This window comes from Aspergillus fumigatus, chromosome 7 (assembly GCF_000002655.1).
Source record: "Aspergillus fumigatus Af293 chromosome 7, whole genome shotgun sequence".
In the NCBI taxonomy this organism is placed as follows: domain Eukaryota; kingdom Fungi; phylum Ascomycota; class Eurotiomycetes; order Eurotiales; family Aspergillaceae; genus Aspergillus; species Aspergillus fumigatus.
This window is the reverse complement of record NC_007200.1, coordinates 180,028-194,137: the sequence shown is the minus strand read 5'-3', so window position 1 is coordinate 194,137 and position 14,110 is coordinate 180,028. Positions and strand designations below refer to the sequence as shown.

Genomic DNA, 14,110 nt, shown 5'->3' with positions numbered 1-14,110 from the left:
CAACCAGTGTGGATCAAACCTTTGCTTGCACTAACACCTCGTCTACCAAATCTAGACGGCTGGCTGAGTGGCAAGGCTCATATGCGCTATGAGGGCTTTATTGCATAGTCAGGACCGAGATAACCGCCGACTATGAAACCACCCATCTGTCACGCGCGTGCAATTTATTCTGGTCCCCTTCAGCCTCATCGTTTAGTATGTATTCTTTATCAAGGACAGAACTTTTCAGTTGTTCGAAACTCGGGCGGCTTGTGAGGACAGGCCTTGTCATAATGCCATTATTGTAGACATGGTATTGTGGCACATCCAAGTAGAGCATGCTCTCCTGATCAGAGATTATTATGATGTAGCACATCAGCAGCGTGTATTGTCTGTGCATTCTCTTCTTTCCTATAAATCACTGCTTGCTACTTCGTTGCACATGGCACGAGTTCCAGACCGGGAAATTAGACGACAGATTGGAAGGACACGCAATCTGATCCTTTGGTGTGTTTATACACTTTGCTTTTTTATAAATCGCGAATGATAGCTTCCGCTATTTATTTTGGTCTTTAAGAAACGAAGCTAACCAGAGTATCTAGACGCCACAGATACTTTGCTTTTGTGAGGTGCCACGGAGTGCGAGCTGAGGGTATCGAGCATGTTTGTCGCGAAGCCTGCAGAGTCACTGGTTCAACTGTTGTCTTGGTAAGGCAAGATTGGCATTCAAAGCTGCCATTGCCAATTCCTCTACCTATCCAAGGCCGTGGTGTGATATCAGGAATAGATCAATCGATCATAGGACAATAAGGACCCGAATTCGTGGAGGAGGTCGTTACACTTGACCAACCCACATATCACTGTCTACATGGGCTGATCCGCACCACTCCATGATTATGAAGGCCATTTGTAAGTTGAGTACTCCAGAACTCGGAGGAGTGCTCTTATCGCTCTGGCAAGCCCACATGAATGGCGCATCCCTCCAGGCGGCCCCAATATCTGGGACGCAAGAACCGGGCAACGGGCCCGGTTCCGTTGGAGCTCTTCTTATTTAGCTGCATGGGCCGTTCTATACCTCATATCTGTTCTTGCTGGGCCTTATGTGCTCCTGTCTGAATTTCTGGTTCCCTTGTTTTGCTTGCCATTGCCAGAGTGTTGTTGATATTTGTGTGGTGCCAGTGTATACAGTGTATAGTTCAGTCAGTCCATCGATTCCCAGGCTTATAATCTGAAAGTATCAGTTCACGCGATGGGCTTCAGTCCCCTTAGGCTCCGTACCTTTAGTTGCCACCCAGTTTCACATCGTGCTAATATCGATGCCTTGATGCTAAAAGATCGTGCGGATTGCGACATTTGTGCCTAGCGTTGGGCCCCTCATGCTACCATCAACCCCTGTAATCATGCAATCCCCTTGGCAAGTAAGGATCTTGATTTATTGGAGTCTTCGCAGGAAATGCCAAGTGCATGTTCGTAGAATTTGATATCAGTCGACTGACTATCGGCACTTGGGTCGCATTGTCTGGGGGCTAACCACTGGACAAACAGACATTGGACGGAGAATGGAGATAAACTGGGATGAGCTGTGCAGAAGCAAGGATTGCCTAGTAGACGGTCTAGATTCCCTGCCAATGTCATCGTATCGTTCTCCGAGTTGATTGAAGATTTATCGACTTCGGTTGTACAGCATCACGTCATTGTGCCAGGTGATGAGCACCCTATGTTACATTCTCATCAAGGGATAAATAGTTGACCTCCTACTGCATGTGCTGAATAGCATTCACTGCTCTACCTTCTAGTTCCAATCCATCCACGATGGGGTTCCAGTCCAAGTCCGAGCAACATGGTGAGTCTGATGCCTCGAGCTTGAGCAGTGGTGACCTGCAATACACTGCTCAAGCCGGGGCCAACTCCTCTGTGCCAACCTACCAAGAAGCCAGCGGGGCGCCGGTCGAAATCAACTCACCGTTGGGATACTCGGTGGGTTGGATTACTGTCGTCTTTCTCAATCTCAGTAAGATGATCGGAACCGGTGTCTTTTCTACCCGTATGTGCTCCGTCTCCTGCGATCCAATTCCTCGCATTGACAGCCACAGCATCAACTGTCCTCAAAGGCGCCGGGTCCGTTGGCCTGGCATTGTTCTACTGGGTCATTGGATTCCTCATGGCCGGCAGCTCACTGGCCGTCTACCTGGAGTTCTCGTCCTATTTCCCCAGTCGGTCCGGCTCAGAGGTCGTCTATCTTGAACAGGCGTATCCGCGACCAAAGTACTTCCTTCCGACTGTTTTTGCAATGCAATCGGTGTTGTTCTCGTTTAGCAGTAGTAATGCGATTGGTATGTGCACCGGTTCCTGGGAGAATATATCTGACCGATTAGTCCTCGCGCAGTATCTTTTCCGACTTGCGGAGGCGCAGTCCACACCGTGGAAGCTCAAGGGCGTTGCTGTCGCTTCGTATAGCGTTGCAGTGCTAGGTGAGATTGCATTCTTTATCGTAGTAAGGATGCTAACGGTACAGTCCTGGCATTCAACACAAAATGGTCGCTGCGTTTCGCCAATGCCATTGGCTTCGTCAAGCTAGTTACATTGATTTTGTATGCTTGTCGATTCCACTAAATGAACGAAGCTGACGGATTAGCATTGGTATCACCGGCCTAGTTGTCCTTGGGGGACACACCAAGACCGAAGATCCCAAGGCCAATTTTCGCGACGCCTTTGCGGGTAGTTCCTCTGCCTCGGTGTATGGTGCCACAAACGCCCTGGTCAAGGTGGCCTTCTCGTACGCGGGATTCGAAAATGCGTTCAACGTGGTGAACGAAGTCAAGGTAGGACATGCTTGGATCTTCCGCTATGCGATACTCATATCGGCAGAATCCTGTCAAAACGTTGCGATGGAGCGCGCCGCTCTCCCTCCTGCTCGTAGCAACCCTATACATGCTCGCCAACATCGCCTATTTCTCCGCCGCATCAAAGGAAGAGATCCTCGGCTCAAAGGTCGTGGCGGCGAGTATCTTCTTCCAGAAAGTCTTCGGCACGAGCAGCGCGTCACGAGCCCTGAACTTCTTGATCTGTCTCAGCGCATTCGGGAACCTGCTTGCCGTTCTTATCGGGCAGTCCCGTCTCCTCCGAGAATGCGGAAGGTAAGTCAATGCCATGCATGGGCTGAAGCGTCGCCGTCCCTAACGAGACCAGACAAGGAGTCCTCCCGTTCACCAAGTTCTGGACCTCGACCCGTCCATTCGGCACGCCGCTTGGGCCCTACGCGCTGAAATGGGCCTTGACCGTCCTCATGATTCTAGCTCCACCAGCCGGTGACGCCTTCAATTTTGGTGCGATCTTTTTCCCCACAAATATCCACGTCTATACTGACGTTCGCAGTCGTCGACCTGGGCGTCTACCCCACCAATGCATTCGCCTTATTCCTCGCCATTGGACTATTGCTCACCCGTCGTCACCGTACACGGCACAACATTCCACCTTCTGGGTACAAGGCGTGGAACGTGGTCGTCGGCTTTTCCATCCTCTCGAATCTGTACATGGTGGTTGCGCCGTGGTATCCGCCCGCGACGGGGGCGAAGGGAGGGGATGTGAGTTTCTGGTATGCGACGTACTGCGTCGTGGGGTTGGGAATGTGAGTTCTCCTCTGTCGTGCCGAGTGCCAAAGCTGATTATGTAGTATCGGGCTCTGTGGGGTGTATTACTACGTCTATATCAAGGTGTTGCCGCGGCTTGGCGGGTATGCGTTCCGGCAGATTGTCCTGCAAATGGAGGACGGGGCGACGGCGCATAAATTGGTCAAGGTTCCGAAGGAGCAGTTGAAGGCATGGGATGCCGAACATGATGCTACGGGGAGAGAGCGAGCGAAGGATGAGGCCGTTAGTACAGCTGTTGATGTCAAGCATGATGGCGTCTAGTTAGCGTTGCGTTTGTCATTACTCCGTATGTACATGCGATTTGCTCATTTAAGACGTTAAATGGGTTTCTCCCCAGTTGGCCGGCAACTTCAAATCCTTTGGCAAGGTATACGCCCCCTGACAACTCCCTGGACTTGTACATCGCAGATCACACCGTCCGTACAACCGACAATAACACTCATCGGCCTTGGGGCACGCCTGCTCATTCAACCGCCCCAAATCCACCCCATCCCCAGTCCCCAGTCCCGTCCCCGTCCCAGCCCCCTGATGCTCCGGGGCAATAAACAGAATATGCCATATATACGACAAAATCCGCCCAGCAACCCTATCATCCGGCGGGGCCGCTCCCCTTCGCCGCGACGAACCAGCCCCCATCCCATCAAGCAACCACTGCCGCAGCGCAACATACTCCCCCCGCGAATGTCGCCAGATATTCTCCCTCGCGACAACAAACTGCGCACAGCACTGCGACCGCACCGCATCGTTGCGCCCCAGCGTCGCAGCAAGATACCCCTCCCGGTTGTCCCCACCAAACAACACCCCTAGCGCCGCCGGCAGCGCCGTATCCGACGCCGCGCGCGCACTCCACGGCTCCAGCACAGACTGGACCCGATTCTCCAGACTGCCCTGCGGCGCGGCGGACGCAGCGCATGTGCTCACGCTCCAGTCGCAGCGGAGGTTATGGTACCCGTGTGGTTCCAGCGCAGCGGGGATGTTGAGCGAGGCCAGGAGCGCGGCGTTATCGTAGGCCGGGTGATCGTTGTGCCAGGCGAAGCGGGAGCCGTGCACAAAGACGGCGCCTGCGGCGGGGATGGACTCGTAGTTGTCTATCAGGAAGGTGAGGTAGGCCATTGCCTCGTGGCCGCGGTTTGCGGGGACTTGGAGTGTGGATGCGGAGGGGTTGGGACTGTCGACGGTGTAGATGCAGAGGTGGTAGGATCTGGCGAGGGGGTCGAGCCAGGAAGGGTCACCGTCTGCGGTGACGCGCGAGACCACCAGGGCGGGTTTGGTGGTTTTGCTCAGGCCGGGGCATTTTCCGCGGGAGGGCGGGATGGGAGAGGAGGATTTGTAGCGGATGTGTGTCCATGGGAACGTTTTGACGCGGGAGGTTGGGCGGTTGAGGAAGAGGAGGAGGACGATACCGCTCAGAACGGTGAGGTGGAAGACAGAGCGCAGTGTTTTGCGTCTCATGGGGCCTATTGTCTGTCATGCATGGTGTAGGTTGCAGGATGTGTCTGTTGGATCATTCATCCGGGCGATCCGCGGTCAAAAGGGCCGGACGGATTGCACCGCCTCATTCCAGCTTTCCGTCTACGCAGGGGGTTCCCACAGGTCAAAGGTGCAAGCCTTGATCAGATGCCGGAGACCTCGTTCTCATACCACAGAAATACAGTATAGATTACTTCTATCTCCTACCTCTGCTATTGACGGCCATCCGATACAATTCCTACCTTGAACAAGCTCATGCGGAGCCTCGACAAGCCACACAGCTCTGTTCTGATTGGTCTATTTAGATACCAAGGGTTTGGCGTTAGCGGTATCAGTTTAGTATGTCTCAGTTTGGAAGACTTCTAGAAGCCTGCCCAATGAGGAATTGATCTATTGGTGAAGGCACTGATGTCTACAGAGTACGGGGTACTCTGTCGAACTGTTTCCTATTGATTGTCTCTTCTTGAGGGCTGCATATAAGACTGCGCCAAGTGCTCAGGGTACTTATTGAACACTCCCTAAGCACACACTACGTACGCACCCGCCTCTTCAGTGGCTCCCCCGTTACCCCTCGGGCTCTTGCTATGCTGGATTGGGAAGAGAGCATGATACAGATGATACGGTACGCAGGAACCTGCCCTATAAGGGCTATCACGGAGCATATCAGTTAACTCGGATAACTTTGCCTCAGGTTTAGGTATAGACATTCCATGCATTGCCTGTATCATTCACCAGGTTCAACTCACCTACCCATCACCCATGCTGTCTCACGCCAAAAACACGTTGAATGGGACGATGACCCTACAAATAATTGTTGCACAGATTTTTTTGAAACACTACCTCTACGATATCTGCTTTCGCACAGTGGCCTAGTGTCTATGCCCGCTATCCTCTTTGTCTCTCAGCATATCTGCCTCATCTTCACGTATGACACTTCATCGGGGGCATCATGGGACGAAATGGTCACTGCCTATGGGGAAATGCGCATCTGCTGCAAAGATAGTACTCTCCCTTTCTTGAAACCATGATTGCTGGTTTGAGTGAGATGAAGCCCCTAAACACATGCAGCAGCCAAGGCATTTGCGACGTAGTTGGCTCGCTAGGGAGCTGGCGTACAGCGCTTGTGAGCATTTTAAAGAGGGTCCTACCCAGAGATAAAGAGGTCGAGGCAATAGTAACGCTATTTCCCAGCTACGGAATGCCCAGCTCAGAAAAGGATTGGATAAGAATGGTGCATTCAGGTGGTGAGAATGGCCAGGAGGTTAGGCGCGCTAAATATACTGAGTGGTCTGCTCAGGATGCAATGTGAAGGTCTTACAAGTAGTAGACGGTTCTCAGACTTAACACATCCAAAGTATACTTGAAGGCACTCACGGACTGATAATACTCGCTTGGCCTATCTAGAATGCTCCAGGACTGCTTACAAGTGATAACGATATGCACTTGCTCTCTCTAATCATGGTCCCGCTGGCTCAGTGGGTAAAAAGCAGCGGCACTCTGGACTGAATCTGGAACTGGACTGAAAAGTCATACAGTGCCTGCACTAAGCAGCTCGTAATGCAGTTCTATCTAACCTCTATTAAGACACACAGGCTAGGTCAAAACTTCGTGTTCAGTTGCCAACCACCTGCAACTCCCCTGGCAATCACAAACGCCACAAACGACGCGAGGTACAACACCCCTCCAAATACAATCAGCCCCCAGTACTCCCCATTGTTATACTCCTGGATCGCACCCGCGATAGGAATCGCCGTCAACGTCCCTATACTCACCAGCGTAAAGGTCGTCCCATTGCGCTTCCCATAGTCCTCCGTGCGGCAGACCTGCGAGATACACACCGGGGTTAGACTAATCGCCGCGCCGCTCCAGAACCCGAAGCATGTGGCGTAGGCGATGATGGCGCCGTCATTATCACCGGCGATATACCACAGCGCCAGAGTCAAGATGGCGCAGACCAGCGCCGTCAATGACATGATATTGAACCGGCCAACGCGATCAGCGAGTAACCCTGGCAGCGCGCGGCCGGGGATCGCGCCGACGTTCAGGAACACGCTGAGCTTGTATGCGAGAGACGGATCCATGCCGGCGTGGAGTCCGTACGAGGAGATGTAGGTGTACGGGACGAAGACGGCGAACTCCACCAGCCAGACTGCCAGCGTGGTGACTGCGTACTTGGGCTCGCGGAGGGCGTTGAAGTCGATAGCCATTCCGGCTTGATGGTTGGGCGGGAGGCGCGTGCGAAGTAAGAGACAGGCGAGTGCGCACAGCACGAAGCAGATGATTCCAACGATCCGTAGGGCCCAGGTGAATCCAATCGTAGGGCCGAGGTAGAGAATGATTAAGGGGAAGAAGACCCCGCCGAGTCCGCCTGCTGTGCAGGCTATCCCGGTAGCCAGACCGCGACGAACATTGAACCAGTGGCCGACCGCCGCGATGGCTGGAGTAAAGAGACAGCAGGAGGATATGCCGCCGAGGACACTGAAGGAAAGGAAGATTTGGTAGTATTCTGTCGTTGTCAGCCCGCCTGCATCCTAGGCAGGAGAGAGGAAACGTAGAGGACGTACCGGTACTCTCGCTGAAGAAGAAAACGGCCAGCACAATGCCGATAGACCCAGGCAAGACCACTGGAAGGACGCCACGGCTGTCGAATATGGGCCCTGCAATCATTAGAAGGGAACGAACGTCAGGCAGGGCCTACCTACCGACTTGCGCGCTGCCAAAGTACAAGAAGAAACTGAACACACCAAAAATCCACCCAACGCTCGAGGGAGAGTATTGGGCGAGTTGATGCTCCGCTGTCCATGCATGCAGCACCCCAATCGTATTCAAAAGACCCATTGATGGGATCATTGCACACCATGATCCCACTACTACCAGCCAGGCCCGCAGACCCCCTTCGGGGAATTTTTCGTCGATGGAATCATTGGAATATTGTCCTTCTGTCTGGATATGCGGCCTGTACAGTCTGTGTGGTTGTTTCTCGACTGCAGCCATATTCTCATCCGTTCCTTTTGTGTTGGAATCCCCAATGCATCAGAATTCGGTCATCACTGGCCCACGTTACAAAGCCGGTGAAGGCCTAATTCTCCCCAATTTAGCCCCTATCTACTCATATATTGTTATTGTTGATCAAATTAGCCAGTAGGGTTAGATCACCTCGGATTTCTGATACCCGGCCGATCATTGAACAGAAGAAACTGGGAGAAGGTTGAGACGATGACCCACACAGGACATGTTTGCAAGACATCTCTAGCAGAAATTGACTCCAGCTGATCTATACCCACTTTTCTCTTGGTGTTGACCTGTTCGTTCGCTTTCACGCCCCACATTGTGCTATCCAGACGGCGCTTGCCGCCACCAGATCCCGAACCAGTAATACTAATTACTAAGAGTGTTGCCTGGGCTTCGTGCTGTTGCTACTTGACAGAGAAACGCCGACCAGACAGAGTCCATGTGCGAGTCTGTGTTATGCTGTATTCTCAGGCATGACCGCATGATAACTGTCCTCTGCCCATCTATCCAGGAAGAAGCTGGTATGGCTGTTGTACCACTTTCGGTGTTGTGTAATGCTGCCTGCGGTAGGCTACAAGGCTAGGACCGGCTCATTTAAGCTACTGGGAGGATCAAATAGCACGGTGTATGATAGAAAATAGAAATGGAAGATACACAATGCTTTCGGCAGCAACACAGGATGGCTACTGGCTGGAATATCATAGCCCGCATAGAATGTTATACAGATACGGAGTGAATGCCGGCTAGAATGTAGTTACATGCTTCAGGAACATTATAGAGCAGGGGTGTCCGCAAAACAGGACACCGAGAAAATCTCCGGATACCGGCCGCCAGCAACCTCCGCCGCATTGCAAGCTGATCGAACCTCCTTTTCTTCGTCCGGGGACAACTCAACGCTCAAGCTGCCCAGATTCTCCTTCAACCGCTCAACCTTGGTCGTCCCCGGAATGGGGAAGATATCGTCCCCCTGCGCCATCAACCAAGCCAGGGTCAACTGCGATGGCGAGACCCCCTTCTTCGCCGCCACGGCCTTGAGTTTCTCAACGAGCTGCAGATTCTTCGGGAAGTTCTCCTTGCTAAACCGCGGCGACATCCGGCGGAAATCGCCCTCCTCGAAATCATCCGGCGAGGTAATAGCCCCCGTCAAGAACCCCCGGCTGAGCGGCGAGTACGCCACGACCGCGACGCCGAGCTCGCGCGCCGTCTCGAGCAGCCGGTACTGCGGGCTCTCGATCTCCAGCGCAAAGGGCGAGTATTCCATCTGCACGGCGGTGATGGGGTGGACCTTGTGCGCGCGCCGCAGGGAGTCTGCGCTACACTCGCTCAGACCGAGGTATCTGATCTTGCCTTCCGCCTTGAGCTGTGCCATGGCTTCGACGGTCTTTTCAATGGGGGTCTTCCGGTCGAGCCGGTGGCAGTAGTAGAGGTCGATGGTCTTGACGCCGAGACGGGCGAGGGAGCGATGGCATGCTTCGCGCGCGTATTCCGGTGAGGAGTCGACGAAGCGTTGTCCGTCTGGGCCCACGCGGTTCGCAAATTTGGTGGCGAGGAAGATGTGGTCTCGTTTGGAGGGGTTGGCTTGGAACCATTTGCCGAGGAGGTCCTCGCTGTCGCCGTACATGTCGGCTAGATTGACCGTGAGTGGTCTTCATGGTCAGTGAGGGGGAAATACATACCGCTGTCCCAGAAGGTTTCGCCGAGCTCGTATGCAGCATCGAGCAATGCGAGTCGCTCAGAGTCGGGTTTGGCGGTGCCGTAGAAGGTACTCAGGCCCATTAAGCCGAAGCCGAGCCGGGGGACTTGAGGGCCGTTTTTGCCCAGGGGACGAGTTGGAAGGGTAGGCATGATGATTTGACAGGTTGAGAGACTTTCAATGCGATCGTTCTTGTCATGTTGGGCGAGTACAATACACTACAGTCCTTTTGTAGGTGGAATGTGCCGGGAAGTCTGATAGTGGAGTGACATCAGTCACTGCGGAAATAAGACGGGTAAATCCGCTGATTACATTGAGCACGGAGTTAACACCGAAGAGAGCTTACGGGCCCGGCAACTGAACTTTGATCACAGTTGGGCTTGGAAAAAACGGTCTGGCTGTTGACTTCCCGGCCGATCCGCAGTTCAATCACTGGGGATACCCAATGCCTTCTTCACTTTGGCACCCAGACCCGTCAGCCGCTCCATAGTCTCATTGGAGAACACAAACCGGATATACTGGCTCCCGTGCACCTCTCCCCATCCATCCATCGCGGTTGCACATACCCCCTGTTCCAGCAAACGCTTCGCCACGGTGCTCCCATCCAGCCCGAAATCGCTCACCCGGAGAAGCAGGCTCCATCCGCCCGCAGGGACGCCAACGGGTAGTCCTTCGAGTTCCGCGACGACACGATCCCGGCGGGCCTGTAGTTGCGCCACATACGGCGCCAGAGTCTGGGGCGACCGGTCCAGCGCAACCGCGACGGCTTCCTGGGCGATCCCCACGGGCACGACGACATTGGCCATGCACACCGCGGCAATGTCGCTGATCAGCTCCTCGGGTCCCACGATCCAGCCGACGCGCCAGCCGATCATGCGCAGCTCTTTCGCGGACGAGCCGACCGTCACCGTCCGCTCGAACATCCCAGGGAAACCGGCAGGGTGAATCACCGGCCGCGCATCGAACAGCAGACGCTCCATTGCCGTATCCAGAATGAGAAGCAGGTCATTCTGCACGCAGATCTCGGCAACGCGGGTCCAGTCGTCTCGAGTCAAGTAGCCCCCGCTCGGCATCGACGGCGACATGAGAAGAATGGCTGTGGTTTTCTCAGTAATCGCCGCGCGCAGTGCGGCCTGGTCTAACCGCCACTCCTGCCCTGGCTGGAAGGTGAACGGGACTAGTTTGGGGACGCCGCCCGCGAGCAGGACCCGGTTGATGAGCCCCCGGTACGTCGGATCCGTCAAGATCACCTCGTCGCCTTCCTCGATGGTTGCCAGGAGAACGTTCAGGATGCCGGATAGCCCGCCCGCGGAGATCACGCAGTGGCGCTGGCCGGTATATGCCATGCCCGACAGCTGCGAGACGTGTCTGGCTGCGATGTCTTTCAGGCGGGCTTTGCCGGTGAATGGGAGGTAACTATTACATGCCTCGTCGGTGACGGCCTGCTGCATGTAAGCTAGAGCCTCTGGTTCCGGCGGGATGTTGACGTCGAGGTTTTCGAGACGGAGGTAGTCGTTGTTGGCGGCGTCGGCGATCTGGGCCATCTGGTCCACATTGATGCCTTGCAGGTGGTTGAGCCGTCGGGGGCGAGTACGAGGCATGGTCACAGTCTACGATGTACGACGTTTGTTGGAAGCTTGGATACTTTGCACAAGAGCCGGTAATGGTTGCAGAAGATGTGCCAAACAGCCAACTTATATACCGAGAACCCCGCACCTGGGATTCACCCGGTCATCTTCACTGCTAGCGAAATATTGACAGATAAGGTAGAGACCCGAGGCTGATAGGAAGCGTCCGGATACCTTTCTCCCCTAGTTTCCTACCCTAGTGGTATTCGGTTTCAATACGGAACATGCAGACTACAGAGTACAGCATCATGAAGGCCATAGCATTCTTTCAATTGAAGATGCATTATACCTATTCGGACATGGCCGAGTGCAATGACTCATCCAGAGAACAGCAATGTAACTATTGGCTGGCCCGAAGCCGAATACGAGAACGTGGCATATTTTATAGAATCAAGACTCCCTGCAGCCAAGCCAAGGGCAGAACAAGACACGCAAGAAACCGTTGCGAATCACCATGCTCCGTGTTCGTCCCGTTCAGAACCTTCAGGCGTACCCTATCCAAGTCCGCAATCTTCGACGAGCATACATGGGCGACTCCAAGACTCCACACTCAACCGAAGCAACAATGGCAGCCGCCCCCAGAAGGCAGCCCCTGTTTCGTCGAGATACCGGCTCAGAACGTGGAGAAGCTCAAAGTGAGTCGATAAGACACGAGAAAGACCGGTTCTAATGCCAGCAGACATTCTATTCTGTTCCCATCGTGGGAATGGAAACCAGCACACGGTGAAGCGACGGAGGATGGGACTCAGATGCGACAGTCTGAATTCGCAGAGCCTAAAGGTATTTTGCTCCTCTGTATGTGTGGCGGAAGCTGATGGTGTAGGACTTGCTGGGGCGATCGTTAAAATGGCTGGGGATGGGTTAGGCGCCGCGGCAGAGCAGCCGGGGCCTCACGGTGCGACTGTCTATTATATTGTGGAGTCTCTTGAAATGGTCAGCTCGTCCACCTGTTGTGAGGAACTGCTTGCTGACCAGGTTAGACGGAGAAACGGGTAAACGAGCTAGGCGGAAGCGTCATTCAGGCGAAGACGACGGAGAGTGCGTATGGTTCGCTTATGAAGTTCAGCGATCCAGAGGGGAACCAATTTGGCTGCTATGAGGTGGTGCGCCGCTAATGCTATAGGCCTGATCCTCTTGAATAGAGCTGGTGGTTCTGTTCTCATGAACGTGATCCATGTTGGTCTGGTTGCTGCGCAACAAGTTCGTGAGATTTGTGTAGAAGCAGAACTGAAGAAGCCTAAAGGGGCATGCAATGCTGAGATATTGGTAGGAATGACATGAATTCTCGATGATTAGCCTCAACATCCAAACAATTCTAATAACAGGACCCAGTCTATCTCCCTCTATCAAAACATGGTATAAAACCCAGAACAGAAACACATGCAGTCCAGTCTCCAATGCATGGATTATACATCTTGCAGTATACCAGTCCCCGCGCATCAAAGTACAACTACTCATCCTCAGAGTGATGACCTCTGTGGAAGCAGCTGGGGACGTTTTCCTCGTGGACACAAACACCCGTCGTCGGGCAGTAGGCAGTACCGGGGCCGCAGGTCTTGAGGACGGGGGCGCCTTCGGACGCGCACTCGTAGAAGTTGTGGCAGTCGGAGGAATCGGGCCATGCCTCTCCGACCTTGCAGTGCGCGATCCCTGCGGTGGCGGATGAGAAGAGGAGAGAGGCCGCCAGGGCAGACAGGGCCTGGTAGATGAAGTGCATGTTGAGGGTGATCTGGGAAGTTTAGTGACTGCTGGATGATTTGAGTAGGTGGAAATACCTGAGTATGCGACTGAGAGTAATAAGGACGATGCGAGAAAATATCTGGAGATTGAAACTTGATTCTCGATTGATCTTTGAAAGGATGGTTGATACTGAGCTCAAGGTCATGGCCTCAAGCCATCTTTATACCTTTTCTGTGTCCATAAGATGTAGAAAGCGGATATTATGATGCGCACTTTGCCCGACAGCCAAATGGTTTTGACCTTCCGCAGGCGATGCTGCCATGGCCTGTGGTCACTGTTTTCGTATACTCAGCGAAACTAGTCTGAAGCTGGCTACAGATAATGGCAAATATCAACGACGTAGGAAGTGAGCCTATTGCAAGCGACGGAGAGTCTATTCCGAGAACGTACAGCACTGTGCCAGGCCATAATTTCGGGAACATAGAGGAACCATTCCTTCCACGTGGCTAATGGATACTATTACGTGTATCCAGTTGATGTCAGATCTCTAGATTCAGAACCGGGGAAGTGTCTTGCTAGAGGATTAAACATGGGTGCTGTGCTACGGCTGCTTCCTGCACATCCAGACCTGGGGTCTGTATTCCTCCTTGATAACCAACAATCGCGTGTGCTACCATAGCTTGTCATGGAATTGATACTGGCCACTTGCTTAACTGTAGCAACATGCAAGGTACCAAGCGTTTGAGTCTGGAGATGGTGTTCTTCCCCAGGATCAGCGGGCCAAGGGATGAGGGCCGCAGCAGCCACGCCGTGGAATGCTGGAATGTGGGCCAGCTTCCGAAGCCACACATCTTTATTTTATCCTGCTGATCTGTCTGAAAACAAAGGTCACTCGCGGTTCGCTGTGCGATCGGAGTTTACGATCGACATAGTAGCAATCAACACCTTCCTGGCAAACAAGGGATGTGATTGCCGTCAGATATACTGCGATGCTTTCG

At 53.6% G+C, this 14,110-nt stretch overlaps 7 protein-coding genes across 7 annotated transcripts; 2 read left to right on the top strand and 5 right to left on the bottom strand.

Moving 5' to 3' along the window:
• Positions 1–1,791: 1,791 nt before the first annotated feature.
• On the top strand, positions 1,792–3,890 carry AFUA_7G00730 (uncharacterized protein; the record flags this gene model as incomplete). Its single annotated transcript, XM_077805141.1, has 9 exons — positions 1,792–2,023; positions 2,073–2,312; positions 2,355–2,450; positions 2,495–2,570; positions 2,615–2,801; positions 2,848–3,116; positions 3,169–3,305; positions 3,355–3,607; positions 3,653–3,890. The coding sequence occupies 9 exons, from the start codon at positions 1,792–1,794 to the stop codon at positions 3,888–3,890; spliced, it is 1,728 nt and encodes a 575-aa protein (XP_077661270.1).
• A 48-nt stretch (positions 3,891–3,938) lies between these two features.
• On the bottom strand, positions 3,939–5,081 carry AFUA_7G00720 (DUF3431 domain-containing protein; the record flags this gene model as incomplete). Its single annotated transcript, XM_741765.1, has 1 exon — positions 3,939–5,081. One exon carries the CDS (start codon positions 5,079–5,081, stop codon positions 3,939–3,941), a length of 1,143 nt encoding a protein of 380 aa, XP_746858.1.
• Positions 5,082–6,620: 1,539 nt separating this feature from the next.
• AFUA_7G00710 (putative oxalate/formate antiporter) lies at positions 6,621–8,317 on the bottom strand. Its single transcript, XM_741766.2, has 3 exons — positions 7,802–8,317; positions 7,664–7,756; positions 6,621–7,605 (listed from the first exon to the last, which is right to left on the bottom strand). The coding sequence occupies exons 1-3, from the start codon at positions 8,091–8,093 to the stop codon at positions 6,698–6,700; spliced, it is 1,293 nt and encodes a 430-aa protein (XP_746859.1). The 5' UTR covers positions 8,094–8,317; the 3' UTR covers positions 6,621–6,697.
• Positions 8,318–8,883: 566 nt separating this feature from the next.
• Positions 8,884–9,956, bottom strand: akr13 (aldo/keto reductase; the record flags this gene model as incomplete). Its single annotated transcript, XM_741767.1, has 2 exons — positions 8,884–9,737; positions 9,788–9,956. 2 exons carry the CDS (start codon positions 9,954–9,956, stop codon positions 8,884–8,886), a joined length of 1,023 nt encoding a protein of 340 aa, XP_746860.1.
• A 273-nt stretch (positions 9,957–10,229) lies between these two features.
• On the bottom strand, positions 10,230–11,405 carry AFUA_7G00690 (pyridoxal phosphate-dependent aminotransferase; the record flags this gene model as incomplete). Its single annotated transcript, XM_741768.1, has 1 exon — positions 10,230–11,405. One exon carries the CDS (start codon positions 11,403–11,405, stop codon positions 10,230–10,232), a length of 1,176 nt encoding a protein of 391 aa, XP_746861.1.
• Positions 11,406–11,744: 339 nt separating this feature from the next.
• On the top strand, positions 11,745–12,726 carry AFUA_7G00680 (VOC family protein; the record flags this gene model as incomplete). Its single annotated transcript, XM_077805140.1, has 4 exons — positions 11,745–12,067; positions 12,112–12,212; positions 12,256–12,365; positions 12,413–12,726. 4 exons carry the CDS (start codon positions 11,745–11,747, stop codon positions 12,545–12,547), a joined length of 669 nt encoding a protein of 222 aa, XP_077661269.1. The 3' UTR covers positions 12,548–12,726.
• An 11-nt stretch (positions 12,727–12,737) lies between these two features.
• AFUA_7G00670 (chitin binding peritrophin-A domain-containing protein) lies at positions 12,738–13,149 on the bottom strand (the record flags this gene model as incomplete). The annotated part of the gene is made up of 1 exon (XM_741770.2): positions 12,738–13,149. One exon carries the CDS (start codon positions 13,147–13,149, stop codon positions 12,883–12,885), a length of 267 nt encoding a protein of 88 aa, XP_746863.1. The 3' UTR covers positions 12,738–12,882.
• Between the last annotated feature and the right edge of the window lie 961 nt (positions 13,150–14,110).

What these genes read in the sequence shown, in the direction of transcription:
- AFUA_7G00710 (XM_741766.2), bottom strand. Translation starts at nt 8,093, where the DNA reads ATGGCTGCAGTCGAGAAACAACCACACAGACTGTACAGGCCGCATATC. An exon ending in CTTTGGCAGCGCGCAAGTCG is followed by an intron (nt 7,757 to 7,801) that starts GTAGGTAGGCCC and finishes TAATGATTGCAG; the next exon opens with GGCCCATATTCGACAGCCGT. An exon ending in CTTCTTCAGCGAGAGTACCG is followed by an intron (nt 7,606 to 7,663) that starts GTACGTCCTCTA and finishes TGACAACGACAG; the next exon opens with AATACTACCAAATCTTCCTT.